The 24606-nt window shown below is 43.0% G+C and overlaps 1 protein-coding gene across 5 annotated transcripts in view; it reads right to left on the bottom strand.

Annotated features, from left to right (window-relative positions):
- The window catches only part of reln (reelin), a 366824-nt gene that overhangs the window by 50730 nt on the left and 291488 nt on the right, over window positions 1–24606 (bottom strand). For all 5 annotated transcript variants that reach the window (XM_078553223.1, XM_078553220.1, XM_078553221.1 and 2 more), the window contains 6 exons: window positions 21371–21591; window positions 19566–19713; window positions 17134–17392; window positions 13193–13442; window positions 9740–9908; window positions 1421–1561 (listed from right to left, as the gene is read on the bottom strand). In XM_078553223.1, the coding sequence (XP_078409349.1) occupies window positions 1421–1561; window positions 9740–9908; window positions 13193–13442; window positions 17134–17392; window positions 19566–19713; window positions 21371–21591 (1188 nt within the window). The remainder of the gene's footprint in view (window positions 1–1420; window positions 1562–9739; window positions 9909–13192; window positions 13443–17133; window positions 17393–19565; window positions 19714–21370; window positions 21592–24606) is intronic.

Genomic DNA, 24606 nt, shown 5'->3' with positions numbered 1-24606 from the left:
GTCCAAAGTCACCTGTTCCTCCCAAGCACACTACACTTACCATACAGTATATGAATAATTTGAGACATGATGTATCTCAAAATATTAATTTGAGAGAAATCTATTTAATTTGCAAGGATCAATACTAACTGTAGCACAGTCTCCTAGGGGATTGTTTAATAGGTTGATGATATGCTCATTGAAGTAATTATCCTGCACATTAATTTTGAATTTACCCTACTTCACGTACAAGTTGTGTTCTCCAGTTCTACTGTTCTGGACATGGTGAAACAGTTTGTCATGGTCAACTTCATTGAGCTCCTTTAGAATTCTAACAACAGCAATCATGTCATTTCATATCATATCAATGAGAACATGCCTAATTTTCAAAGTTGTTCTGCTTAATGCAAATGCTCCATTCCCTTGATCTGTCTGGTTGCTCTTTTCTGTATCCTTTCAGTAGCTGCAATATGCTTTCTTTATTGTGGTGACCAGAACTGTACAGAAAGGAAGGACATAATTTTACACTCCCCAGGGCAGATTTACAGGTGGGCAGGGGGGAGTAAAAATTGGGCACAATGCAACGGGCGCATTTCCCAGTGCCTTCCCGCTTGTCCCTGACCTCATCACAATTTTAGGTGTGGCGGCGGAAGGTGTGGGCCAATGGAGGCCCTTAAGTGGTCAATTAACAGCCACATAAGGGCCTCTTCACCCACCCTCCCACCCACCGCAATTTTTCACATGGTGGGTGGAGGAGGGAGCCAAGTTTGAAGGCTGCAAGGACTTACTCCTTGGGATATTGGCAAGAAAGGGGAGGCTCGTTTCTTACATCCCCAAAGAAAACCAAGAAGTTAGATTGACAAGGCCTCCCCTTAATGAAGCAATATTAGCTCTCTTTTACAATTTTGTTTCTGTTCAGATGTTCCATGATCTTAAAGATTCCCACAACTTTATGGGTGTAATTGGTCTGTAGCTTCCTGGCCTACTTTTTAATAAATAGGAGTGACATCAGCTTTTCTCCAATCCCCACCTCAATGATTTTTGGGAGATTTGTGCTGGAATTCCTGCAAGTTCCTCCTTGATTTCCTTAAGGATCGTCAGATGCATTAATTTGGCCCCTGAGATTTACTTACCTTAAGGTTACATGGCAACCATACTCCCAAGCTACTACAGCTAGCGAGATTTGGAGGATGATTCTGGTGTGATCAGGATTCACCCCGGATCTTATCTGGTCACAGCTATAGGATATCAGTTGATCTCTACATTTAACTTCCCCAGCTAAAGGCCTTAGCAAATACAAGTTTACTTTGGTAATGCTGCCAATTGCATGAGACACATGTGTGAGGAGCCAGTGGTGTTAGTGCTACACTACAGCAATATAAAAGCAATTGCAGAGTAATGTTTCAGCAAAGTTAGAAAAACACCAAAATCCTTCACTTACATGCAGGAACCACGTGAGCATCTTCCATGGCCTGTGCACATGTCCACACAGCTGTCCCCGATGTAAAGATTGTCTATGGCCCATGTCTGTTGCTTCTCAAAGGGTGCTGGCTGATACCATCGGAAACGGGTAGCCTGTGACCTTTGGGATATAAATTGATTAGAGTCAAAACAAATATCATTATAGGTTCAGTAACCACATAATAAAACTTCTACTGCATTCTACTGCAGTCTACTGCATTCGCTGCTCCCAATGCGGTTTCCTCTACATTGGAGAGACCAAACGCAGACTGGGTGACCGCTTTGCGGAACACCTTCGGTCTGTCTGCAAGCATGACCCAGACCTCCCTGTCACTTGCCATTTCAACACTCCACCCTGCTCTCATGCCCACATGTCCGTCCTTGGCCTGCTGCATTGTTCCAGTGAAGCTCAACGTAAACTGGAGGAACAGCACCTCATCTTCCGACTAGGCACTTTACAGCCTTCCGGACTGAATATTGAGTTCAACAATTTTAGATCATGAACTCTCTCCTTCCCCCTTTTTTCCAATAATTTATATATATTTTTCTTTTCCCACCTATTTCCATTATTTTTAAATTATTTCCATCCATTGTTTTATCTCTGCCTTTTAGCCTATTTCGATCCTTTCCCCCCACCCCAACCCCACTAGGGCTATCTGTACCTTTATTATCACATTCCTTAGATAATATCACCAGCTTCAACACCTCTTTGTCCTTTTGTCTATGACATCTTTTGGTTATCTCCACCTATCACTGGCCCTCTATCCAGCTCTACCTGTCCCAACCCCCCCTTAAACCAGCTTATATTTCACCTCTTTTCTATTTTTCCTTAGTTCTGTTGAAGAGTCATACGGACTCGAAACATTAACTGTGTTCCTCTCTGCAGATGCTGTCAGACCTGCTGAATTTTTCCAGGTATTTTTGTTTTTGTTTTGGATTTCCAGCATCCACAGTTTTTTGCTTTTATAATAAAACTTCTCAGTTGACGCTGTTTCTAATATTGAATAATGGATATTACCTGTCACGAACATCTAGTTATGATATTATAGATTTTGTAAGAAGCTAATCTTTCTTTTAAATGAACAAAAGAGCCTTAAAATGGCTGCCAAAAGTCTCCTGACCTTTTACAACTGCAATGCTTGTCAAACTTCTAGAAGGCTCCAAGTGGATTGCAGACATACTCAAACATGTAAAGGCACCTGAAATTCAATGTGCATTTCCACAAGCGTAAACAGAAACTCACTGAAAATGGCTTCCCTGGAAGTGTGAATAGTTCTTTCCTATCTCACCAAACCTGGAAAATGGGAGCCATTAAGTTAATGGCCAAGACATTTAAAAGTTGAATTACCTCAGCCAAAAGACAGTGGATGGGACCATGCCCCAGACATGGAATAACCCAATGCCGAAAATGGAAGCATGATTCAACAGTCTGGGAAAGGAGCCATTTAAAGTTTTGAACTGCATAAAGTCGGGTTGAGAACAGCTATTTTGTGCAAAACCTCAAGAAGAACTTGGAGGCAGATCATCCAAGAGGGTTCTTGGCCAAGGGAGAGCAAAGAGGAAGGTATTCAGAAATCAATTGTTCTGTTGAAAGAGTCTAGGTAATCTACAAGCGCCATAACTGCAAAGCTAGTGAGGAACAAGAAACCTTCTCTCTCTCCCAAAAACCTGCTGAGTCCACCTACAAAAGTAACCTCAGGCTATTCTTCTACAGCAGCTATCTCAGTTGCTGAACACAACTCTTCAACTTCATCCCTTCAATCTAGACAAGAAACACTTCAATTATAAGCTTCAGGCCTGCAATGATATCTTAAAGGACTGAACTGAATTTCATCTTTATAAATATCTTTTATCCCTGCATCTAATCTTTGTATGTGTTTAGTTAGTGGCTTTATTACTTTTACTTAAGTAACTTACACAGCAGTGTTTTGTAATAAACTAACCTTTATCTTGCTTAAGACTAAAGCTTTGCTGCTGTTTATTTTTAAATTGAGCCACTCAAGTTAAAAGGGGGCTACATACAAACGCACATGAATCCTGAGCATGGATCACTTTGAGAAAATGCCTTTTAAGTGGTCATGACACTACCCTTCTACTGTTCTGAGAGGAATTAAAGACAAGCAGAAAATCTGCATGATAAACCTGAAAGCCAACTTGTTCTCTAGGCCTGCCTCAGTTTCCCGGCACATTAGAGTGCAGTAGTGGTCTGTTATTCCTATCATTTCTGTTTTATGCTGCTATTCTGAGTCACTAACTTGCCCTTCTACACTGTATAGCTGCCAAAATTCCCTTCACAGTAACAGAACTAGAACCAGAAAACTTACCACTGCCCTAGGAAGGCTCACAGTGGGGAAAGGGGAAAATGGTTGATTATTAGAGAATGTAATGATGGAACCCTCAATCAGGTATTGAGTAACTCAGAGCACTCCATTTTCAAACACTTGTGAAGAGATATCTATTTATGTGAAAGCTACATCCACAAAATAAATGGCTGTGAATTTCTGCCTTTATCAATAAATATGATCAAAATATCGGGAACTAAGCAGATTGACCAGTTTGCTGAATTTTGCAAAAATAGGCAAAGCAAATCTGAATCACATTGTATTAAAACTAATGGTTTAGAAAAAGCAACTTAAGTTGTTTGGAAGTAAATGATAACAAATGCTGTAAACATGGGAAAGATACATGTGCACTGGAGATTATATCATATACATTTTGTACAATAGGCTTCAATTTTAACTGCTGGTGGGAGCAGATGACAAATGTTGCAGGAAATGAGAGTCCAAGGTCTGGCAGAGGAGGGGAGGATCCCAGGGCATCAGAAATGGGAGTTTCTTTCTGGGACAGGAGTTCTCCGATGGGCCCCACAAGGAAATGTTTCTTTTAACTCACCAAGGTGGATGTCCTTGGCTTCCTGATAGGTTCATCTGATGGCGTGACTGTGGCAGACATCCTGAGCAGGGGCTAGTTAAAATTCCATTGGGGAGCCAGGTCCATCACGGGAACCAACATATTTATTAATGATATATATTTATTGGCATCTGGCAGGAGCTTCGACCACTGCTGAAGCAAGTGGCATTAAAATCTAAAAGGTACTAAAATTGGAGAAGTGGAGCAGGAAATAGAGCTGCTCCATTTTAACTGTGAACCTGCTCGGCTCCTGTCAGTCAGGAGGGTTTTACTCACCTGTAATGAATCTCTATTGAGTCTAGAATTAGAGGAGGAGGTGTTTGGCAAAATTGAACTGAGAAGAGAATATTACACTAGGTGCACAAATGTTTTAATTTCTAGATTTTGTTTACAACTTAAACTTTGTTTCAAATTGGAAAAAATAAAACAACTGGTCGGGAAATCAATGTTAATTAAGCAAGTCTGAAAAATGATATAAGTCCATGCTTTGCAGTACTCATGTCAATCACTAGGTGACACTGTTTCCCATACATTGTCAGATGCTTCGGGCAATAAGAGATGGAATATGGGGAGAGAGGGTAGAGAGGTTTGGGTACTGCACCAATTATGGATACCCACATCTCTCTTAAACAAAAACAGAAATACCTGGAAAAACTCAGCAGGTCTGGCAGCATCGGCGGAGAAGAACAAAGTTGATGTTTCGAGTCCTCATGACCCTTCAACAGAACTAAGTAAAAATAGGAGAGGGGTGAAATATAAGCTGGGTTAAGGTGGGGGAGGTGGGGGGAGAAGTGGGAGGGGGGTTTGGTTATAGGGACGAGCAAGCAGTGATAGGAGCAGATAACCAAAAGATGTCACAGACAAAAGAACAAAGAGGTGTTGAAGGTGGTGATATTATCTAAAAGAATGTGCTAATTAAGAATGGATAGCAGGACACGCAAGGTACAGAAAGCTCTAGTGGGGGTGGGGTGAAATAAGACTAAAAGGGCATAAAAGGTATAGATTTAAAAATAATGGAAATAGGTGGGAAAAGAAAAATCTATATAAATTATTGGAAAAAACAAAAGGGAGGGGGAAGAAACGGAAAGGGGGTGGGGATGGAGGAGGGAGTTCAAGATCTAAAGTTGTTGAACTCAATATTCAGTCCGGAAGGCTGTAAAGTGCCTAGTCGGAAGATGAGGTGCTGTTCCTCCAGTTTGCGTTGAACTTCATTGGAACAATGCAGCAGGCCAAGGACGGACATGTGGGCATGAGAGCAGGGTGGAGTGTTGAAATGGCAAACGACAGGGAGGTCTGGGTCATGCTTGCCGACAGACCGAAGGTGTTCTGCAAAGTGGTCACCCAGTCTGCATTTGATCTCTCCAATATAGAGGAAACCGCATTGAGAGCAACGAATGCAGTAGACTAAATTGAGGGAAGTGCAAGTGAAATACTGCTTCACTTGAAAGGAGTGTTTGGGCCCTTGGATGGTGAGGAGAGGGGAAGTAAAGGGGCAGGTGTTGCACCTTCTGCGGTTGCATGGGAAGGTGCCGTGGGAGAGGGTTGAGGTGTAGGGGGTGATGAAGGAGTGGACCAGAGTGTCCCAGAGGGAACGATCCCTGCGGAATGCTGCCGGGGGGGGTGAAGGGAAGATGTGTTTGGTGGTGGCATCATGCTGGAGTTGGCGGAAATGACGGAGGATGATCCTTTGAATGCGGAGGCTGGTGGGGTGATAACTGAGGACAAGGGGGACCCTATCATGGTTCTGGGAGGGAGAGGAAGGTGTGAGGGCGGATGCGCAGGAGATGGTCCGGACACAGTTGAGGGCCCTGTCAACCACCGTGGGCGGAAAACCTCAGTTAAGGAAGAAGGAAGACATGTCAGAGGATCTGTTTTTGAAAGTGGCATCATCAGAACAGATGCAATGGAGGCGAAGGAACTGAGAGATTGGGATGGAGTCCTTACAGGAAGCGGGGTGTGAGGAGCTGTAGTCGAGGTAGCTGTGGGAGTCGGTAGCCTTGTATTGAATATTGGTGGACAGTCTATCACCAGAAATTGAGACATAGAGGTCAAGGAAGGGAAGTGTCAGAGATGGACCATGTGAAAATGATGGAGGGGTGGAAATTGGAAGCAAAATTAATCAATATTTCCAGGTCCAGACAAGAGCATGAAGCAGCACTAAAGCAATCATCGATGTACCGGAGAAAGAGTTGTGGGAGGGGGCCGGAGTAGGACTGGAACAAGGAATGTTCCACATACCCCATAAAGATACAGGCATAAGTGGGGCCCATGTGGGTACCCATAGCCACACCTTTTATTTGGAGGAAGTGAGAGGAGTTAAAGGAGAAATTGTTCAGTGAGAAAACAAGTTCAGCCAGACGGAGGAGAATAGTGGTGGATGGGGATTGTTCGGGCCTTAGTTCGACTGTCAGGACAGTCCTGTTTGTGGGCCGTCTGAGGTTGGCAGACTATGAGGTTGGAAGCTGTGGAAGGAAGATGAGGTCAATTTCTCTGCTCCTCTCACCCACTCTAACCTGTCTCTCTCTGAACTTGCTGGAATCCGTTCTCACAGGTCCAACCCTGACATTGTCATCAAACCTGCTGACAAGTGTGGTGCTGTTGTTGTCTGGCGCACTGACCTCTACCTCGCAGAGGCTGAGCGTCAACTAGCAGACACTTCCTCCTACCTCCCGCTGGACCATGACCTCACCACTGAACATCAAGCCATTGTTTCCAGGACTGTTACTGACCTCATCTCCTCTGGAGATTTTCCTTCCACAGCTTCCAACCTGATAGTCTCCCAACCTCGGACGCTTCTACCTCCTACCCAAAATCCACAAACAGGACTGTCCCGGCAGACCAATCATGTCAGCCTGTTCCTGCTCCACAGAACTCATTTCTTGCTATCTTGACTGCATTCTCTCTCCCCTTGTCCAGTCCCTTCCCACCTACATCCGTGATTCCTCTGACACCCTACATCATATCAACAATTTCCAGTTCCCTGTCTCCAACTGCGTCCTCTTCACCATGGTCGTCCAATCCCTCTACACCTCCATCCCCCACCAGGATGGTCTGATGGCTCTCCACTTCTTCCTCGAACAGAGGCCCGAACAATCCCCATCCATCACTACTCTCCTCCGTCTGGCTGAACTTGTTCTCACACTGAACAATTTATCCTTAAACTCCTCTCACTTCCTCCAAGTAAAAGGTGTGGCTATGGGTACCCGCATGGGCCCCAGCTATGCCTGTCTCTTTATGGGGTATGTGGAACATTCCTTGTTCCAGTCCTACTCCTGCCCCCTCCCACAACTCTTTCTCCAGTACATCGATGATTACTTCGGTGCTGCTTCATGCTCTCATCTAGACCTGGAAAAATTTATTAATTTTGCTTCCAATCTCCACCCCTCCATCATTTTCACATGGTCCATCTCTGACACTTCCCTTCCCTTCCTTGACCTCTCTGTCTCAATTTCTGGTGATAGACTGTCCACCAATATTCATTACAAGCTTACCGACTCCCACAGCTACCTCGAGTACAGCTACTCACACCCCACTTCCTGTAAGGACTCCATCCCATTCTCTCAGTTCCTTCGCCTCCGTCGCATCTGTTCTGATGATGCTACCTTCAAAAACAGATCCTCTGACATGTCCTCCTTCTTCCTTAACCGAGGTTTTCCACCCACGGTGGTTGACAGGGCCCTCAACTGTGTCCGGCCCATCTCCCGCGCATCCGCCCTCATGCCTTCTCCTCCCTCCCAGAAACATGATAGGGTCCCCCTTGTCCTCAGTTATCACCCCACCAGCCTCCGCATTCAAAGGATCATCCTCCGCCATTTTCGCCAACTCCAGCATGATGCCACCACCAAACACATCTTCCCTTCACCCCCCCTGGCGGCATTCCGTAGGGATCGTTCCCTCCGTGACACTCTGGTCCACTCCTCCATCACCCCCTACTCCTCAACCCCCACCTACGGCACCTACCCATGCATACGTAAAATATGCAACACCTGCCCCTTCACTTCCTCTCTCCTCACCGTCCAAAGGCCCAAACACTCCTTTCAAGTGAAGCAGCATTTCACTTGCATTTCCCCCAACTTAGTCTACTGCATTCGTTGCTCCCAATGTGGTTTCCTCTACATTGGAGAGACCAAACACAGACTGGGCGACCGCTTTGCAGAACACCTTCGGTCTGTCCGCAAAAATGACCCAGACCTCCCTGTCGCTTGCCATTTTCACACTCCACCCTGCTCTCTTGTCCATATTTCTGTCCTTGGCTTGCTGCATTGTTCCAGTGAAGCTCAACGCAAACTGGAAGAACAGCACCTCATCTTCCGACTAGGCACTTTACAGCCTTCCGGACTGAATATTGAGTTCAACAACTTTAGATCTTGAACTCCCTTCTCCATCCCCACCCCCTTTCCATTTCTTCCCCCTCCCTTTTGTTTTTTCCAATAATTTATATAGATTTTTCTTTTCCCATCTATTTCCATTATTTTTAAATCTATACCTTTTATGCCCTTTTAGTCTTATTTCACCCCACCCCCACTAGAGCTATCTGTACCTTGCGTGTTCTGCTATCAATTCTTAATTAGCACATTCTTTTAGATAATATCACCACCTTCAATACCTCTTTGTTCTTTGGACTGTGACATCTTTTGGTTATCTGCTCCTATCACTGCTTGCTTGTCCCTACAACCAACGCCCCCACCCACTTCTCCCCCCACCTTAACCCAGCTTATATTTCACCCCTCTCCTATTTTTACTTAGTTCTGTTGAAGGGTCATGAGGACTTGAAACGTCAACTTTGTTCTTCTCCGCCGATGCTGCCAGACCTGCTGAGTTTTTCCAGGTATTTCTGTTTTTGTTTTGGATTTCCAGCATCCGCAGTTTTTTGTTTTTAACCCACATCTCTCTTGCTTGGATAGGATTTATTCATGTGCACGTCTAATCTGTGATTGTGGGCAGGCTATTTGACCTGAGAGTCATTATAACAAGCCTGATTGCATCCTGACATACAGAACACAGCTCATTTACAGAAATGAGGTGAATGGCTGTTTTCATTGTTTTTCTGGGGAATCTTGATTAAGTTACAGTGGGAGACCGGGATACCTCTCCCTGTGGGATTTGGTCACTGGACGGTTTCAACTGGGAACGTTGGCTGATTTTGTCTTCTCTGTTGAAATTTTTGGAACTGTTTGTTAAAAAAGTGACATTTTGATTCCTTCTTTTAAATTGAAACATGTTTGGACTCCAGGACATAATCATTTCCCCTTTGATTCAATCTCACTTGCCCACCCTATCATCCCCTCTCCTGACAAACAACAGACATGTGAATTTGAAATATTTGTTTCTATTTTTATCCAAAATCGTTTGGAAGTTTTATAAACTGAAAGGAGAGCATTCAGATTACCTGGTATAAGGTGGCAATGGCAGTGTGAGTCTGGTCCACTTGTTGAAAGTGTCTGACACCAGGATCCTCTGTAGATGGTACTTGTTACATTCCACATTGGTCGGTAGACAATCCGTCAGCACAGGTTGCCAGGTCAGTCCTAGGTCCACTGAGTACTGAAGCTCCACAGCTGAGTGAATGGAAGAGATCCAAATATTCACATTCAACATGCCTATCTAAACCATTTGACTTCACCTACGCTCAAAGTGTGGCTAACTAGCTATTTCAAGTTTGTGCATACAGGTGCTGATCCTTTGAGCTTCTAACTGGCCCCAAACCTTCACTTGAAGATAGACACCAGTCTTGTGGGCGTCACCATTTTGTTGCTAACACTTTCTGCTGAAAGAATGCACGAACAAAAATGGCATCCACCTGACTGGTTTCCCCATCACAGCCAAAATGCAAGTATGGAGTGTGGAGCTGCTGCATGTACCTCCCGACGCCCATGTTAACAATTAGCAGGATGTGACTTTGATCAATCGCCTGTTGGAGGGAGTTTGAGATTAGCTGTGGAACTTCTGTTGATTAGTTTTCTGTGGCTGAAAGACTTGGTAATGAATCCAGACTATAATTAGAATTTAAGATTCACAAAGGGTTTTCAGGAGCTGACAGTAGTGTGTAAAGTAGTTACCAATTTGGCTGACAGATTTGCTGACTTGTTTTCAAGTTGGGAACAGATGAATACTCAGGAGTTTTCCTTGATTAGCTTGGGAGATTGGGGAATAGTTCTGCTCAACTTTCCCTGAGAAGATTAAAGGGCTGATTTCCCCCTCCCAGTAGGGCGTGGCATTCACGGGGGATGCATTGTCTGAATTTGCAGGAGTATAACCCATGATTTTCCACCCTTTGATGTCAATGAATGAAGAACCACTGGCTGCAAATTGTTCCCTGCAAACACAGCCCCCTGCTGAGAGAGTGTTGAATTAGCTCTTATGTTGTGGGGTAGATGCTAAAAGACTGTACACAGTCTGGGGGAGGGCCTCAGTAAGCTGAATTCTTATTTAATGCCTTATATACTCGATACCATGTTCTGTATGTCACTACTGATTAACTTACTTAAGTAGCTGACGAAACAGTCAAGGGCTAATTATACACTATACAAAAGAGGAACAAGTGAAGCCTGTCCATAGCAACCATCATAGAGACAGATCTAACATATCCATCGATGCATTAATAAATTTGTTTGAACTCACGGACAGAGCAAATATTAATCTATATTAATACAGGGTAAAGCTTGATTTACTCTTCCAAGGCTGGCATTAGTTGCACTGACTTGCTGATCTTTAAGATAACAGGGTTGAATGTTGTACATGTACCATAGCAGTAATTCCATGATCCTAGATTCACAAAACAAGTCACAGTCACACAGCATGAAATCTAGATAGGGCTATATTTTGATAGCTTTGAATCTGTGACCTATTAGCCTGTGAGCTTGGCACCATAATAGGAGAATGGGATTGTGGAATCAACCCTTATAGTTAAACTGCATGATTGTCCAGTAGGTACTGAGACCCTGAAATTCTTGAAATGTGAAAGGGTAGAAAGGAAAATTTTTGTTTAGGGACACAGACATTTGAGGCAGAACCTGATTATGCCAGGATAACATCCAATTTCCACTGATGCTTTCAATTCTCGAGGTAGAGATGTGGATTCTCTGCCAACACTGCCCATCTACCTGACATCAAGTGGCATCTCAGTAGGAGTTCCTGGGCTAACCTGGGAAATTATGACCAGTCTGCACTTATAAAGTCTCAAAGGAGCTCACCACCTAAGAAGGCCTCTAAACCTTTTCTATGGCAAGGTGATCAATCATTTTAGGGACAGGCAGCTTCGAGATGTCCTTCCAGGAGTGATGGCTATTCAATTCTGTCCCAGAAAATTGAGATGAAGTTGGTGGGCTAAATTTTGCTAGCCCGAAGCTAGGCAAGCCTGTGTTGGATAGCCAAAAATGGAGGCGGGGGGCACTTTGAGTTTAAATTTTCCATTAGATTCCCACCGACCGCCATTTTGATTGGTGCAGGATTTGTGCACTCAAATTAACGTCGGGTTCAGCTTATTAAATGCCTGCTCAATGTGAATTTCCCCAAGATTGATATCTTTTGTGAGGCAGGTAGGTTCCTGAAGTCTGTATAAAACACATCAGCTCAGTCGGTTTATAAATTTTGGAGGCAGCCTGTTGTGGAGTCAGAAACCATTTGACAGGTAAGCTTAAAAGGACCTTCCCAGTGTCATAATTTGATGCTGAATTATAAGTTATGCATGTTTTTATTGCTGTAATTGATCATAGGGCTCAGGTCTTAAAAAATAAGTCATAATTAACTTGACCAGCATTGTGTAAGTGTTCAGATATATTAGAGTACTATATCCAGTAGATAAAGTGCTCTTCTGGATTTAACAGTATTGAGAATCTGATATTGTGTCATTCTGACCCTGTACTTTGATTTTTCTTTATATTAATTTGAAATTCAGGTGGCTGTTAAGCCTTTGAATAGCTGAACAGATACCTGACTTCTTTGATTGAAAGTCCATCTATTGAATCTCTGAAAAAAATAAACAGATGACTAGCCATCTGTTCAAACAACTTCAAAGGCTCCAAATTATTAAGCCTTGGGGGGTTTGTTTATTCAGTTGTGCAATAAAACTCATTATGAATGCCTGGCTGAATTCCAAAATCTACTGATGGATTTAGTTCAGCAGGGGTTGTTTATACAGCTGTGAAGAGCACTGAGAGCTTTGTTTGATTGAGAGTTCTATGAGTTGATAATATTAGTGTTTTGAAGAGGTTTTTGAATGGCTGTTTGTTTATCATGACAGGTTTATGAGCACTTAAGAGGAAAGAGCTTTTTTCAAGGGGAGTTTGATGAGATGATTTTTTATTTTGTTATTTCATGAGCATTTCAAGAGCTTCCTAATAATATTATAGGGCTCATGAATTCTATTGATGGTGGATACTGAGTGAGTCAGTACGGAGGGGGAATGGAAGGGGCACAGGAAACATGAGGTGGTATGGAGGGGGAAATGTGGGGGGTGGGGCTGTGAGAGGTGAGGGCTAGGGGCTAACAGTTATCCACAGAACTGGGCCAATGTCCTAGTGAATGGAGTTGGGCCTTCTAACCTCAGCATCCACCTGCCCCCATTCCTACCTCAGGCCAGCATCTGAAGGTGGTGATCCCAACTCCAGGCTGCCCCCAACTCCTTGGGGTGAAAATTATACGTGTGCGGGTTCATTCAGAACTTAGAAATGTGACATCGGTAAATAGCCCGAATTGCGATTCCCAAGCCAATGATGAAAATCCGGCCTGGTACCTTTAGACATGGGTGGATTGGGGTCCCGCCCCACCCCAGCTGAGCAGAACCCCCAAGAATTTCAGGGCCTAATTCCTTTGAACCGTCACTCATCAAAGAGACATTTACCGTAACAAGAGTCTGTGACAGAACAGGATGCAGCAAAATCAAACTGCAAGAAAGAATCCTCGTTCACTACCACGTCAGTAGAGATAACGTAACGGGTGTAAGCCTTCTCAATGAATACCAAGGCATCCCCACTCGAGCCGCAGACAGGCATCTTTGTGCCTCCCGGGTGGAGCAGCCACTTCCTGTTATCCAATGTGCCGAAGTTATCTTCAATCACCGTGTTACCGGTAATGCTTCCCCCAATCACAATCTGGTTTTTTGGAGAGAGGTAATAGTGAAGAGGAAAAAAAATTAAACACAAAGGAATCATATCATTGAGACGAAGGCAATGTGCAAAAATATTCAGGCTAACTTATAGAGACAGAGCATTAGAGCTTTATTTTCAAAAGACTGGCTAGTTTTGCATGAAGGTGATTTGGAAATGGATAGTTTGGAGTTTGCTGATTATCTTTGAGGATCAGGAAAAACGATGCAGAATATTCCCTCCGAAGTTAATGAGAAGGGATATTGTCCATGATACAGATGCTTGTTCAAGGATCAAATAACATTTTCTCATTCCAAATTTTTTTTCCCAACCTGCTCCTCATACTTGGCTTTTCTGATGATGTGTCCATGATGAGATACAGTCCAAAGGTGCTGATGGCCCTCTGTGATTTTACCCAAATGGCTGTTCTCCATTCATGAGTCTAAACAGTAAATATCTGAAAGCAGTTGAGTGTTGGGCATCAGAGCCATGTCAATCTTGTTCTCATTCCACAATTGACATGCCTATATGTTTTTTTAATTATTGCTCTTGGGATGTGAGCATTGCTAGTAGGACCAGCATTTATTGTTCATCCATAATCGGCCTTGAGAAGGTGGTGGTAAGCCACCTTCTTGAACCGCTGCAGTCCATGTATTGTAGGTACACCCATAGTGCTGCTAGGAAGGGAGTTCTAAGATCTTGACCCGGTGACAGGGAGGGAATGATGATACAGTTCCAAGTCAGGATGGTGTGTGACTTGGAGGGGAACTTGCAGGCGGTGGAGGCATTTGCTGCCCTTGATCTTCTAGCTGGTAGAGGTCGTGGGTTTGGAGGGTGCAACTGATGGAGCCTTGGCACATTGCTGCAGTGCATCTTGTAGATGGTACACACTGCTGCCACCTAGCCTTGGTGGAAGGAGTGAATGTTTTAAGGTGGTAAATGGGCATATTGATCAAGCGGACTGCTTTTTCCTGGGTGGTGTAGAGCTTCTTGAGTGTTGTTGGAGTTGCACTTATCCAGGCAAGTGGACAGTATTCCATCACACTCCTGACTTGTGCCTTGTACATTGACAGGCTTTGGGAGTCAGGAGGTGAGTTACTTGCTGAAGAATTCCCTGGCTCTGACCTCCTGTATTTATATCGCTGGTCTAGTTCAGTTTCTGGTCAATGGTAGCCCCCAAGATATTGATAGTGGGAGATTCAGTGATGGTAATGCCATTGAATGTCTATGGAAGATGGTAAGGTTTTCTCTTGCTAAAGATGGTCATTGCCTGACACTTATGTGGCATAAATGTCATTAGCCATTTATCAGCCCAAGCCTGAATGTTGTCCAGGTCCTGCTGCGTGTAGGCATGGACTACTTCATTATCTGTGGAGTTGCGAGTTTGTCCTGAACATTGTGCAATCATCAATGAACATCCCTCCTTCTGACCTTATGATGGAAGGAAGGTCAAGGATAAAGCAGCTGAAGATGGTTGGGCCAAGGAACTAACCTGAAGAACGCCTGCAGCAATGTTTTGGGGCTGAGATGATTGACCTCCAGCAACTACAAAGATCTTTCTTTGTGCTTGGTATCGCTCCAACAAGTGGAGAGTTTCTCCCGATTCCCATTTTGCTAAGGTTCCTTTAGTGCCACACTTGGTCAATGCAGCCTTGATGTCAAAGGCAGTCACTCACACCTCACCTCTAGGGTCAGCTCTTATGTCCATGTTTGGACCAAGGCTGTAATGAGACTTTAGCAGAACCCAACCTGAGCATCGGTGATTAGGTTATTACTGAGTAAGTGCCACTTGATAATACCGTCCATGACACTTTCTGTCACTTTGCTGATGCTTGATACTAGGCTGATGGGGTGGTAATTGACTGGAATGGGTTTGTCCTGCTTTTTGTGGACAGGACACCCCTGGACAATTTTCCACATTGTCGGTTAGATGCCAGTGTTGGAGCTGAACTGGAACTGCATGGCTAAGGGTGTGGCTAGTTCTGGAGCACAATACTACAGTACTACAGCCAGATTGTTGTCAGAGCTTTGTTGTATCCAGTGCCTTCAGCTGTTTCTTGATATCATATGGAGTGAATTGAATTGGCTGAAGACTGGCATCATGATGCTAGGGACCTCAGGAGGAGACCAAGATGGATCATCCACTCAGCATTTTTGCTGAAGATACATGCAAATGTTTCAGCCTTGTCTTTTGCAATGAGGTACTAGGTTTTGCAATCAGTGAGGATGGGGATGATTTTGAAGTGTCCTTTTCCAGTTAGTTGTAATTGTTCACAACCATTCATTACTGGGTGTGACAGGACTGCAGAGCTTAGATCTGATCCGTTGGTTGTGGGAACACTTTGCTTTATCGCATGCTGCTTCTGCTGTTTGGCATGCTTGCCATCCTGTGTTGTAGCTTTACAATGTGGCACCTCCTACTTAGGTATGCCGGGTGCTGCGCCTGACCTGCACTATTCATGAACTAGGGTTGATCCCCCAGCTTGATGGTAGTTATAGAGTGGGGAACATGCTGGACCATGAGGTTACAGACTGTGGTTGAATAAAATTTTGCTGCTGCTGATGTCCCACAGTGACCGGATGCCTAGTTTTGAGCTGATGAAATCTGTTCTGAATCTATCCCACTTAGCACAGCAGTAATGTCACACACATGATGGAGGGTGCCCTCAGTGTGAAGACAGGGTGGTGGTCAGTCCTATCAAAACTGTCATGGACAGATGCAACAGATAGATTGGTAAGGAGGAAGTTAATTTGATTTTGCCCCCTTGTTGATTCTCTCACCATCTGCTGCAGGCCCAGTCGGGCAGATATGTGCTACAGGATTTGGCCAACTGGATCAGTAGTGCCGCCACTGAGCCACTCTTGTTAAATGAACATAGGTGCCCCACCCAGAATCCAAGTTTGACCTGATTCCATAAGACTTCATGGAGTCCGGAGTCAACATTGAAGACTCCAAGGGCCACTACCTCCTGACTGGATACCACTGTGCTGCCAGCTCTGCTGGGTCTGTTCTGCTGGTGGGACAGGGCATACCCAGGGATTGTGATGTCTGTGAGATAGCTCTCTCAATTTTAATATAACTTCATTGACTGACCAACTTCATTGATTGACTGGGGAGACTGTGTCTTTGTCATTTCCAGTATCAGGTTGATGCCAGCTGATCTCTCCAGTTTTATTCTTATTCAACTTTTCTGTAGAAGTTTGATACAACTAAATGGCTTACTAAATCCTTTACGAGGGCAGTTAAGAGTCAACCATATTGTTGTGGATCTGGAGACTGGGTAAAGAAGTCAGATTTCCTGAAGAATGTGATAGTGAACTAAATGGGTTTTTACCATAATCCATTAGTTTCATGATCCCTGTTAATGAGACTAGCATTTTATTCCAGATTTATTAATTAATTGAATTTAAATTCCCCCAGCAGCCGTGATGGGATCTGACGTCATGGCTCTGGAATATTAATCCGGGTCTCTGGATTACTAGTCCAGTAACATTATCATCCCCCTAACAACAACAGACATTGAGTAGCCATCAAGAGCAGAAATTCTGGCTGATGTTAGTCCTCCTTAACCTTATGGATACTGAGCACCAACCTAATCCCTCATGTTTAGCCCTGGCTAAGGACTAAAACCCTTGGGCACAGCTGTTTGTCACAACTCTATTACTGCAATGGGGATTTTTAGATGCGAGGTCTCACCTCATCGATGGCCCAGGGGCTATAAAAATGCCCATCTTCAGATGGCTGCCACCAACGCAGACGGGTGGAAGAGGATCGAGCCTTTAGTGGGATCTCGAGTGCAATGTATCGACCCACATTACTCGAGTTGCTGAAGAGGAATTCCTGGAGAACGCCCCAGCTGAGGCCTCCATTCAGCGAGTACTGTAAAAGCATAGGTTGGCTCCTGGGGTCTGGGGATGCTTTCCCACAACCCAGTCTTAAGAAGAACTGGACAAACCTGAATGCAGAAATAATAGAAAGCAAATTTAATAAAAATATTGGTTGACGTTTCATGAAGTTATAGAATAGGACTGCACGGAAAGAGGTCATTCAACTCATCAACCTGCGCCCAAATTTTAGGAGCACAATTCAGTTACTTCTACTCCCTTGCTCTTTCCCCATATCCCTGCAATTTTTTCTCCTTACAGTATCTATTCAACTTCCTTTTGAAAGTTACTATTGAATCTGTTTCCACCATCTTATAAGACAGCGCATTCCAAATCCTAACCACTCATGCAAAGAACTATTTCCTTACGTCAACTTCATAAGACCAATCTTAAAATATCCTTTCTTCAGGATCTCCACAGGCCATCATGTAAAGAAATGGTTCATGTAGCGGGGATATATGCTTAATCACCAACTTGTTCACTTATCTGGACACAGCATGGCATATTGAGCCTGGTCATTTGTTTAGTGCTGTTTCCAACCCATAAAAATATCCAAACGCAGACAAATATCAGCAAAGACACTGGAACTGTAGGCTGCGATTTAAAACCAGGGCTTTTCTGAGGCGTGGCGGAAGTGGTTCTGATATGTTGCTGTTGCAACATACTGTGAATAGGGTGTGGTTTCATATGGCAGCTTTATATAATTTTTATATTACTAACTGATCTGTGGAACTGCTCCATGTGCCCTGTGGTTTTTGACTGTTAAGGTCGCAGTTGTGTTGAATGTTGGCTGTTCTGCTAAGTCCATTGCTTAGGTACTTCCTTGGGGCAGTGGTCTAAATAGTGATAGGCCAAGGTCAATTAGAGGCGAGTTGCTGAGGGCAGTTTCTACAGATTGGCAGCTATTTATAAATAACTAACTCTTGTTCTTGGTTTTCAAGGTCAAAATTGGCGCAAAATAATTCGGTACCTTTAGCACTTCTGACAGTTTTAAATGTGGTGCACGTTGTGATGTCTGAAGTGTGACTGACATACACTAATGCAACACTTTTTATATATTACATTCTATGTATTCTACATGATATTCTACATATTCAGCAGAGAATGTGCAACAGCCACTTTAATCTGGAGAATTTGATGATTCCATTGTGTTATCTGATAATTGTCCATAGGTGCTCCCACATGCTTTCTGATATTGAAGTACATTCCGTTAGTCACTGACAGTTCTGACTTTCCAAAAGCTCCTCTGCTTTTGTAATGAGAGCTCATTAAGATCACATCCATAATCCCACAGGCCTGAGTTAAAGGAGGACTGACGGTGCCATGCTGTGAAAAGCATTGGGACATACATGTACTCAGCATCAGTCTCTAATATTTATATGTACCAACCGTCAGGTCTCAAATTTGCAATCACCCCAGCACCTCAGGGAGGGGATATTGGACTCTTAACTGCCAAGACATTAAAGAGTGCTCTGGCACACAGAGAGATGAAAACTTGTTTCTTAAGAATTATATGGAAACAGGATGCATGGAATTCCTCTTATCTTCTCAACATGACAATCCAACATGGCTACCTGGGCTCACTGATTTGAGTGAAATAAATCATCATGGCACAATTTCTGCATTTTTGAAATGAGTATCTTGGGAAGGGTGGGAGGGGATGATTCCTTTTTTAAACATTTAGCTATTAATGCCAAATCTCATGATGTAAAGGAAATATAAAGCTAATATTTCTGCTCCTGATATGATGAAAGAGGAGAACAACAAACATTTCAAAATCTGCGCTTGAAGTTGGGGGTGACGGGATTGGAAGATCAAAGAAGGGAAGAAAAATGGAAACATTGATATGCTAAATTTAGGAATCATCATGTGAAGGGGAACTGAAGTTAAAGCTGACTTGGAGAAATAATTATTCCACATTTAAAACTGGCTGTCACTTGGTGCAATGAATACAGCTTCAATGGAAACTTCAATGGATGCATTAGTATGAGGAAAAAGCAGTCTGCATCAGGACAGGAGGGAGACACAAATGGTTTAGTTAGACCTGTACAGAGAGCTAAAGAACAGGGTGAGCCCTTTTGCCTAGCGGACTTTTCTAATTTACACTTTATTTCATTTAAAATTATTTTAAATGAAATTATTTTTGAATAGAGCACTTCACAGGAGGTCCCTTTGCAGAAAGCTTAAAGTAACTGATGGACAAGGAAGGAAGAAAGGCCCAGTGACTAAATGTGTTCCAAATACCTTGCATGGGACAAATCCATATCCACTGTCATCAGCATGCGTAGTCCCTCTTCACTGAAGAAGAGGCTGTTTCCACTGGACATTAAGCCACATTTCCTGGAAGGTTTCCCACCGCTCACCACTAAAAATTTCTCTGGGTCTATTGGGCCTGAAAATGAAAGTAAGTCAAGTTTAGCATGTGAAACCAACTGTCACAGGTTTGAAACACAAACAATGCTTTAAAGCGGCTGCCTTGCTAGTTGAGCTATTTTATAGTTACAAGAGATTTGCACAGGAGATAGAAAATTTATTACTTTCATATATTTGGGGTTTTTAAACTTTTATCCTTTGGATATTCTTTAACAGAAACAATGCTAAATTTAATTTAAAATGGATCATTCCTATCCTGTTCAATCGGTACTCATACTCTACTCCATCACCACTCCTAGGTTACTCAATCAGTAAGAAGAAATTCTTGCATTTATACAGTGCCTTTCAGGACCACTGGACATCTCAAAGTGCTTTATAGCCAGTGGAGTACGTTTGAAGCGTAGTTACTTCATTATGTAGGAAATGTGGCAGCCAATACACATGCAGCAAACAGCAATATGATAATGAGCAGATAATCTGTTTTTGTGATATTGATGGAGGGATAAATATTGGATAATTCCCCTGCTCTTCTTTAAAGTAGTGCCATGAGATCTTTTATATTCACAGGAGAGAGCAGAAAGAGTCTCAGTTTAACTCATTCGCACTCTGGGAGACTAATATTGTAAAGTAACCAGTGATCATGCCCTAGTAGATGTTACAATAACGCCAGACGTTTTAATGATGATTGACAGTGTAAGCTTGGTTCAGTTGTGGCATTCTTGTCACTGGGTCAAAGTTTTGTGGGTTTAAGCTCCCAGTCCGATACTTAAGTGCAATAGTGAAGTACTGGGGGAGTACTGCATTATTGAAGGTGTTATGATTTGGGGGACAAGGTTTAAAAACTCATGGCACAACTCAAAAGGCAGGGGCTCCTGACCAACATTCCTCTCTCCAAATACTAAAATCAAAAAGCAGAATGGCTGGCTATTTGTCTTGTAATCATTTGTGGGCTAGTACTGGTGAAAAATGGTTGCCATGTTTGCTTACATAACAGGCACCACATTTGCAAAGCAATTCACTGCATGAAACACTTTGAAGCATGTTGGTGTTATGATAGAGGGCCTTATAAATACAAAGTATTTCTATCTTTCTATTGAATCACATGAGCATAAAAAATTGATGGGATTAATTAATTAATTAATTGCAAAATTAATCCAGCTGGCACCACACCATGATGTCCAGAGCATAGGTATTTAACACTACACCCCCTCCCTGCCCCACCAATTCTAATGATCTCATGGACAGAGAGAGTAGAAGTTAATGTGGTGTAAATATCCAGTTTCCGCAGATAGGCCTACCTGCTACAGTGCAAAATACTGGCTAAGGTTTTCCACTTCAACAGCCACCAGGCCTGTGATTTTGCACCCATTCACTTTAATGGACAGAAAGCAATGGGTTGGTGAGCAGAGAGGTGGAAAACCCTAGTGAGCAGCTACAAATAATATGAATGAATGCTGCGCACGGGTGACCTTAAGCAAATGAAAGGAATCATAAACCCTCTTTCACCCTGTTTTCAACACCTTCACATTCCACATTCAACATGAAATATACCAGAATGCTTGTAATCAAGATACCAATGAAAGGTGATCTTCACTCTCCACACCCACTGTTACTGCTCTGTGTCACTTCCTTTAACCCATGCCTCACTAAACTATAAAGCCATTTTTTCAACATACCTTTAAAGTCTCCCTTCAAGAAATCTGGGTTTTTGGAGCTGATTTTGCAGGTCGGTCCAGAATACCTAGAATCGCAAATGCACTGAGTTCCACTGGCACAGCTGCCATGTCCGTTACACATCTCCTCACACTGTGGTCCAATGTAGACATTATCAATGGCCCAGGTCACTGGTTGAGAACCTGACCTGTAGAACCCTTGGTACCATCGAAACCTCACAGATCTGTGAGCACAAAAAATACATCCATAAAACAAACTATATGAAAATAAACTTACAAGAATCAATAAAGCTGCTCGTCTGGGGGAGATTATTTTGCGATGGGAGACAGAAAAAGGCTTTGTACAAAAAAACAGCTGCAGTGAACATTGGTCTTAGTTGAGTTGGATAACCAGTTTGTCAAGTGAGCAATAGGTCATCCATCATTGCAAACTCAGTGTGTGGATTGTAAAGAGTTCTTTTACATATTGAAGTCCAGACTGAAATTGTATTCTTCTGAGAGGGCAGGTGGGTGATGTTTGTTTTGGCAGCATCTTACCTGTCAATGTTTTTACCTATGGCATGGTGCCACCTAAAGAGTGAGTGAAAAATAAATTTCAAGAATGGATAAAGAAACAAATGCTAAGGATGGCAGAGTAGTTATGATCAAGTCAACATTGCTGGCTTGAGAACAGAAAAGGATCACAAAATGAGAGAGATAAAAGTAGAAGAAAAACAGGTATCAGGGATAGGTACAATCTGAAAGATCAGAATTACTGGTGCGCTTTCCTATTGGTTTGGGGCAGGTGCTACTAGAGAATTGGGGGCGGCGCAGGGAGTGCGGGGTTGGGGGTGGGGGTGTTGGGGGGGGCGCGTGGATGAGGGGTTTACGGAACCTTCACTGCCAACTCATGCAAGACCAGAATAGGGTTGGCAGTACTGACTCAAGCAGTGTGGTAAGAATATCAACTTATATGTTGGAGGGATACAACTACTGTTGGCTATTTCCCCATATCTCCTGCCTGCAGCAGCAATATTGGTCTATATAGGGTCCTTTTCACAAAATACCTTGTGCCCCCTTTAGCTGGTGATCCTCCCACTTTGACTGCTGCAGTGTGTCTCTTTCACTGGCCTGATGAAAGCACCATCTGTTACTAATCCATTGGTAAATTGGCTGTAAATCTTCCCCTGCACCAACAAAATGCTTTATCTGTTAGACTCAAAATAGCATCTCCTACTACACCAATGAAAACTCTCTATTTTCTAAGAAAAGCTGCCAATCACGTACACTAGGAACTAGTGTAGAAACTACTGTACTTACAGGTGTACTGTAAGGCTGGCTAAAAACTTGCCTCCAAGGTGATTGAAGGAGTAAATCTGAACCTGTTAGTTCCAGAAGCAATACATGTACCATAGATATACAAAAGATAAATGTATTAGTTGAACTTTGAAGACTCCAAAAATCATTCTAAAAACAGGGGTTAACTTATATGCCGAGTATAAAGTGTGAATTGCTGGTGTGGACGGTTGCTATTTTGAAATGTGATTAAAAAAAACACCAGTAATTCATACTAAATTAACGCGGCATGGTTTATTGAACAAATTAATTGTACAAAGATACCTTTAACCACAATTAAAGTGTTTTAAAACCCAGCAAATTCATTGTCTTCTGCATCCAATACAAAGACTTCATCCAACTCATTCTGAGTAACTTTGGCTATTGCATCATCGTTAGGATTCCACTCTGGATCAGATTTGGCGCTTTCGGAATCATTCCTCCACAACAAATCATCTTCCTCTCCATCCAATGAATTGGATATTTTGCATTTTTGAATGATCTGATGAGAATTTATGCACTAAGAGCATCCCAACATTTGATGGCAAAACTACACAAATCATCAAATGGGGCAGGGTGCATAGTCACCCTTAGTGAAGGGTTTTTCTGCATCAACAATCCATTTATTCCATTCGGCGTGAAGATGATCCTTGAATGGCTTGTTGAGGCACACATCCAAAGGCTGAACTAGGGATAGACCCCTTGCTATAGCTGCAATGTAGGTACTATTTCTCTGCAGGCACATCCTGATCTCATCTGTTATATGGAATCTGAACATATCCTACATTAATAAGCTGCATTCTTTACGTAGGCCACTGGGGCACCTATTCCACACATCGCTGATTCATAACATCACTCCATCCTTATCATTCCATCCATTGTCATGGACATGTGCAAAAATTCCTGTAAGGAACTTGATGTTTGGCATGGTTTTACATTTGAATGTTACTATAGGCTTTAATTTCATTCCATTGGCCATGCAGGCTAGTACCACCGTGAATCTTGTCTTCTCATGTCTGTGGTTTTCACCAGAACTGTTTTTGAACCTTCTCACTCCGCAGTGCAGGCAGTGTGAAATTCATGGGCGTTTCATCCATGTTGCCGATGTGGCATAATGGGTACTTGTGTTTTTGCCACTTTCTGATGAATGACTGGAAACTGGTCTTTTTGGCATCGAGGTCTTTTGGTAGTCTCTAAGCAGTGCTGGTCTTCTGCTGCAACACTAGACATTTTTACTCCACAAAGTGGCGACACCAACTAGATGTTGCTCTGAAATCTTTGCTGGACCCAGGATTTGATTTGGCCCATTTAAGTGCGTATATACATATTGCATTTCTGGTGACGATAAAGCCATCCTGACGATTTTCAAGGACCTATTTTGATGCATGCTTCTTAAGATCAGGCCAGTGGCTGGCCCCTGTTCTGATGCTGCATTTGGTCTTGTCCATCTTCTTCAGTGCAGATTTGTTGTTCTTCTATTCTCGCACCCGTTTTTCACTATCACTGAATTCCCTCGCTGCAGCACAGTTACTTGGTAAGTTAGCAAATATCACAACTTTTAGCTTGAAACCAGCTTTGTAGTTCATTCATTTTATTGGAGTAGTCATTTCTGTTTGTCATTCGCCATGCGGGGTCTGCTCTGTGTAGGTGCATCTTAAACATTTGCGCATCTTCGCAGCACAGCCCTTTTTGCCTACTCGATCCCTTGCACCAGTTATAAGGTAGGTAAACTATGCAATTGTGGGGTGAAAAATTGAGGCTGACTACTAATGCATTTCATTATTGAAAGCGGGGTCTACTTATATGCCGAGTATATGCAAAAACACGATTTTTGGGGCCAGAAAAATGGGGTTGTGTTATACACTGCGATTGGCAGTATTATTGGGGAGAATTTATATAGTATTTACAGTACAGAAATAGGCCAA

This window comes from Cetorhinus maximus, chromosome 12 (assembly GCF_964194155.1).
Source record: "Cetorhinus maximus chromosome 12, sCetMax3.hap1.1, whole genome shotgun sequence".
Classification (NCBI taxonomy): domain Eukaryota; kingdom Metazoa; phylum Chordata; class Chondrichthyes; order Lamniformes; family Cetorhinidae; genus Cetorhinus; species Cetorhinus maximus.
Note: the sequence above shows the minus strand (reverse complement) of the source record. Positions and strands in the feature narration are given on the sequence as shown.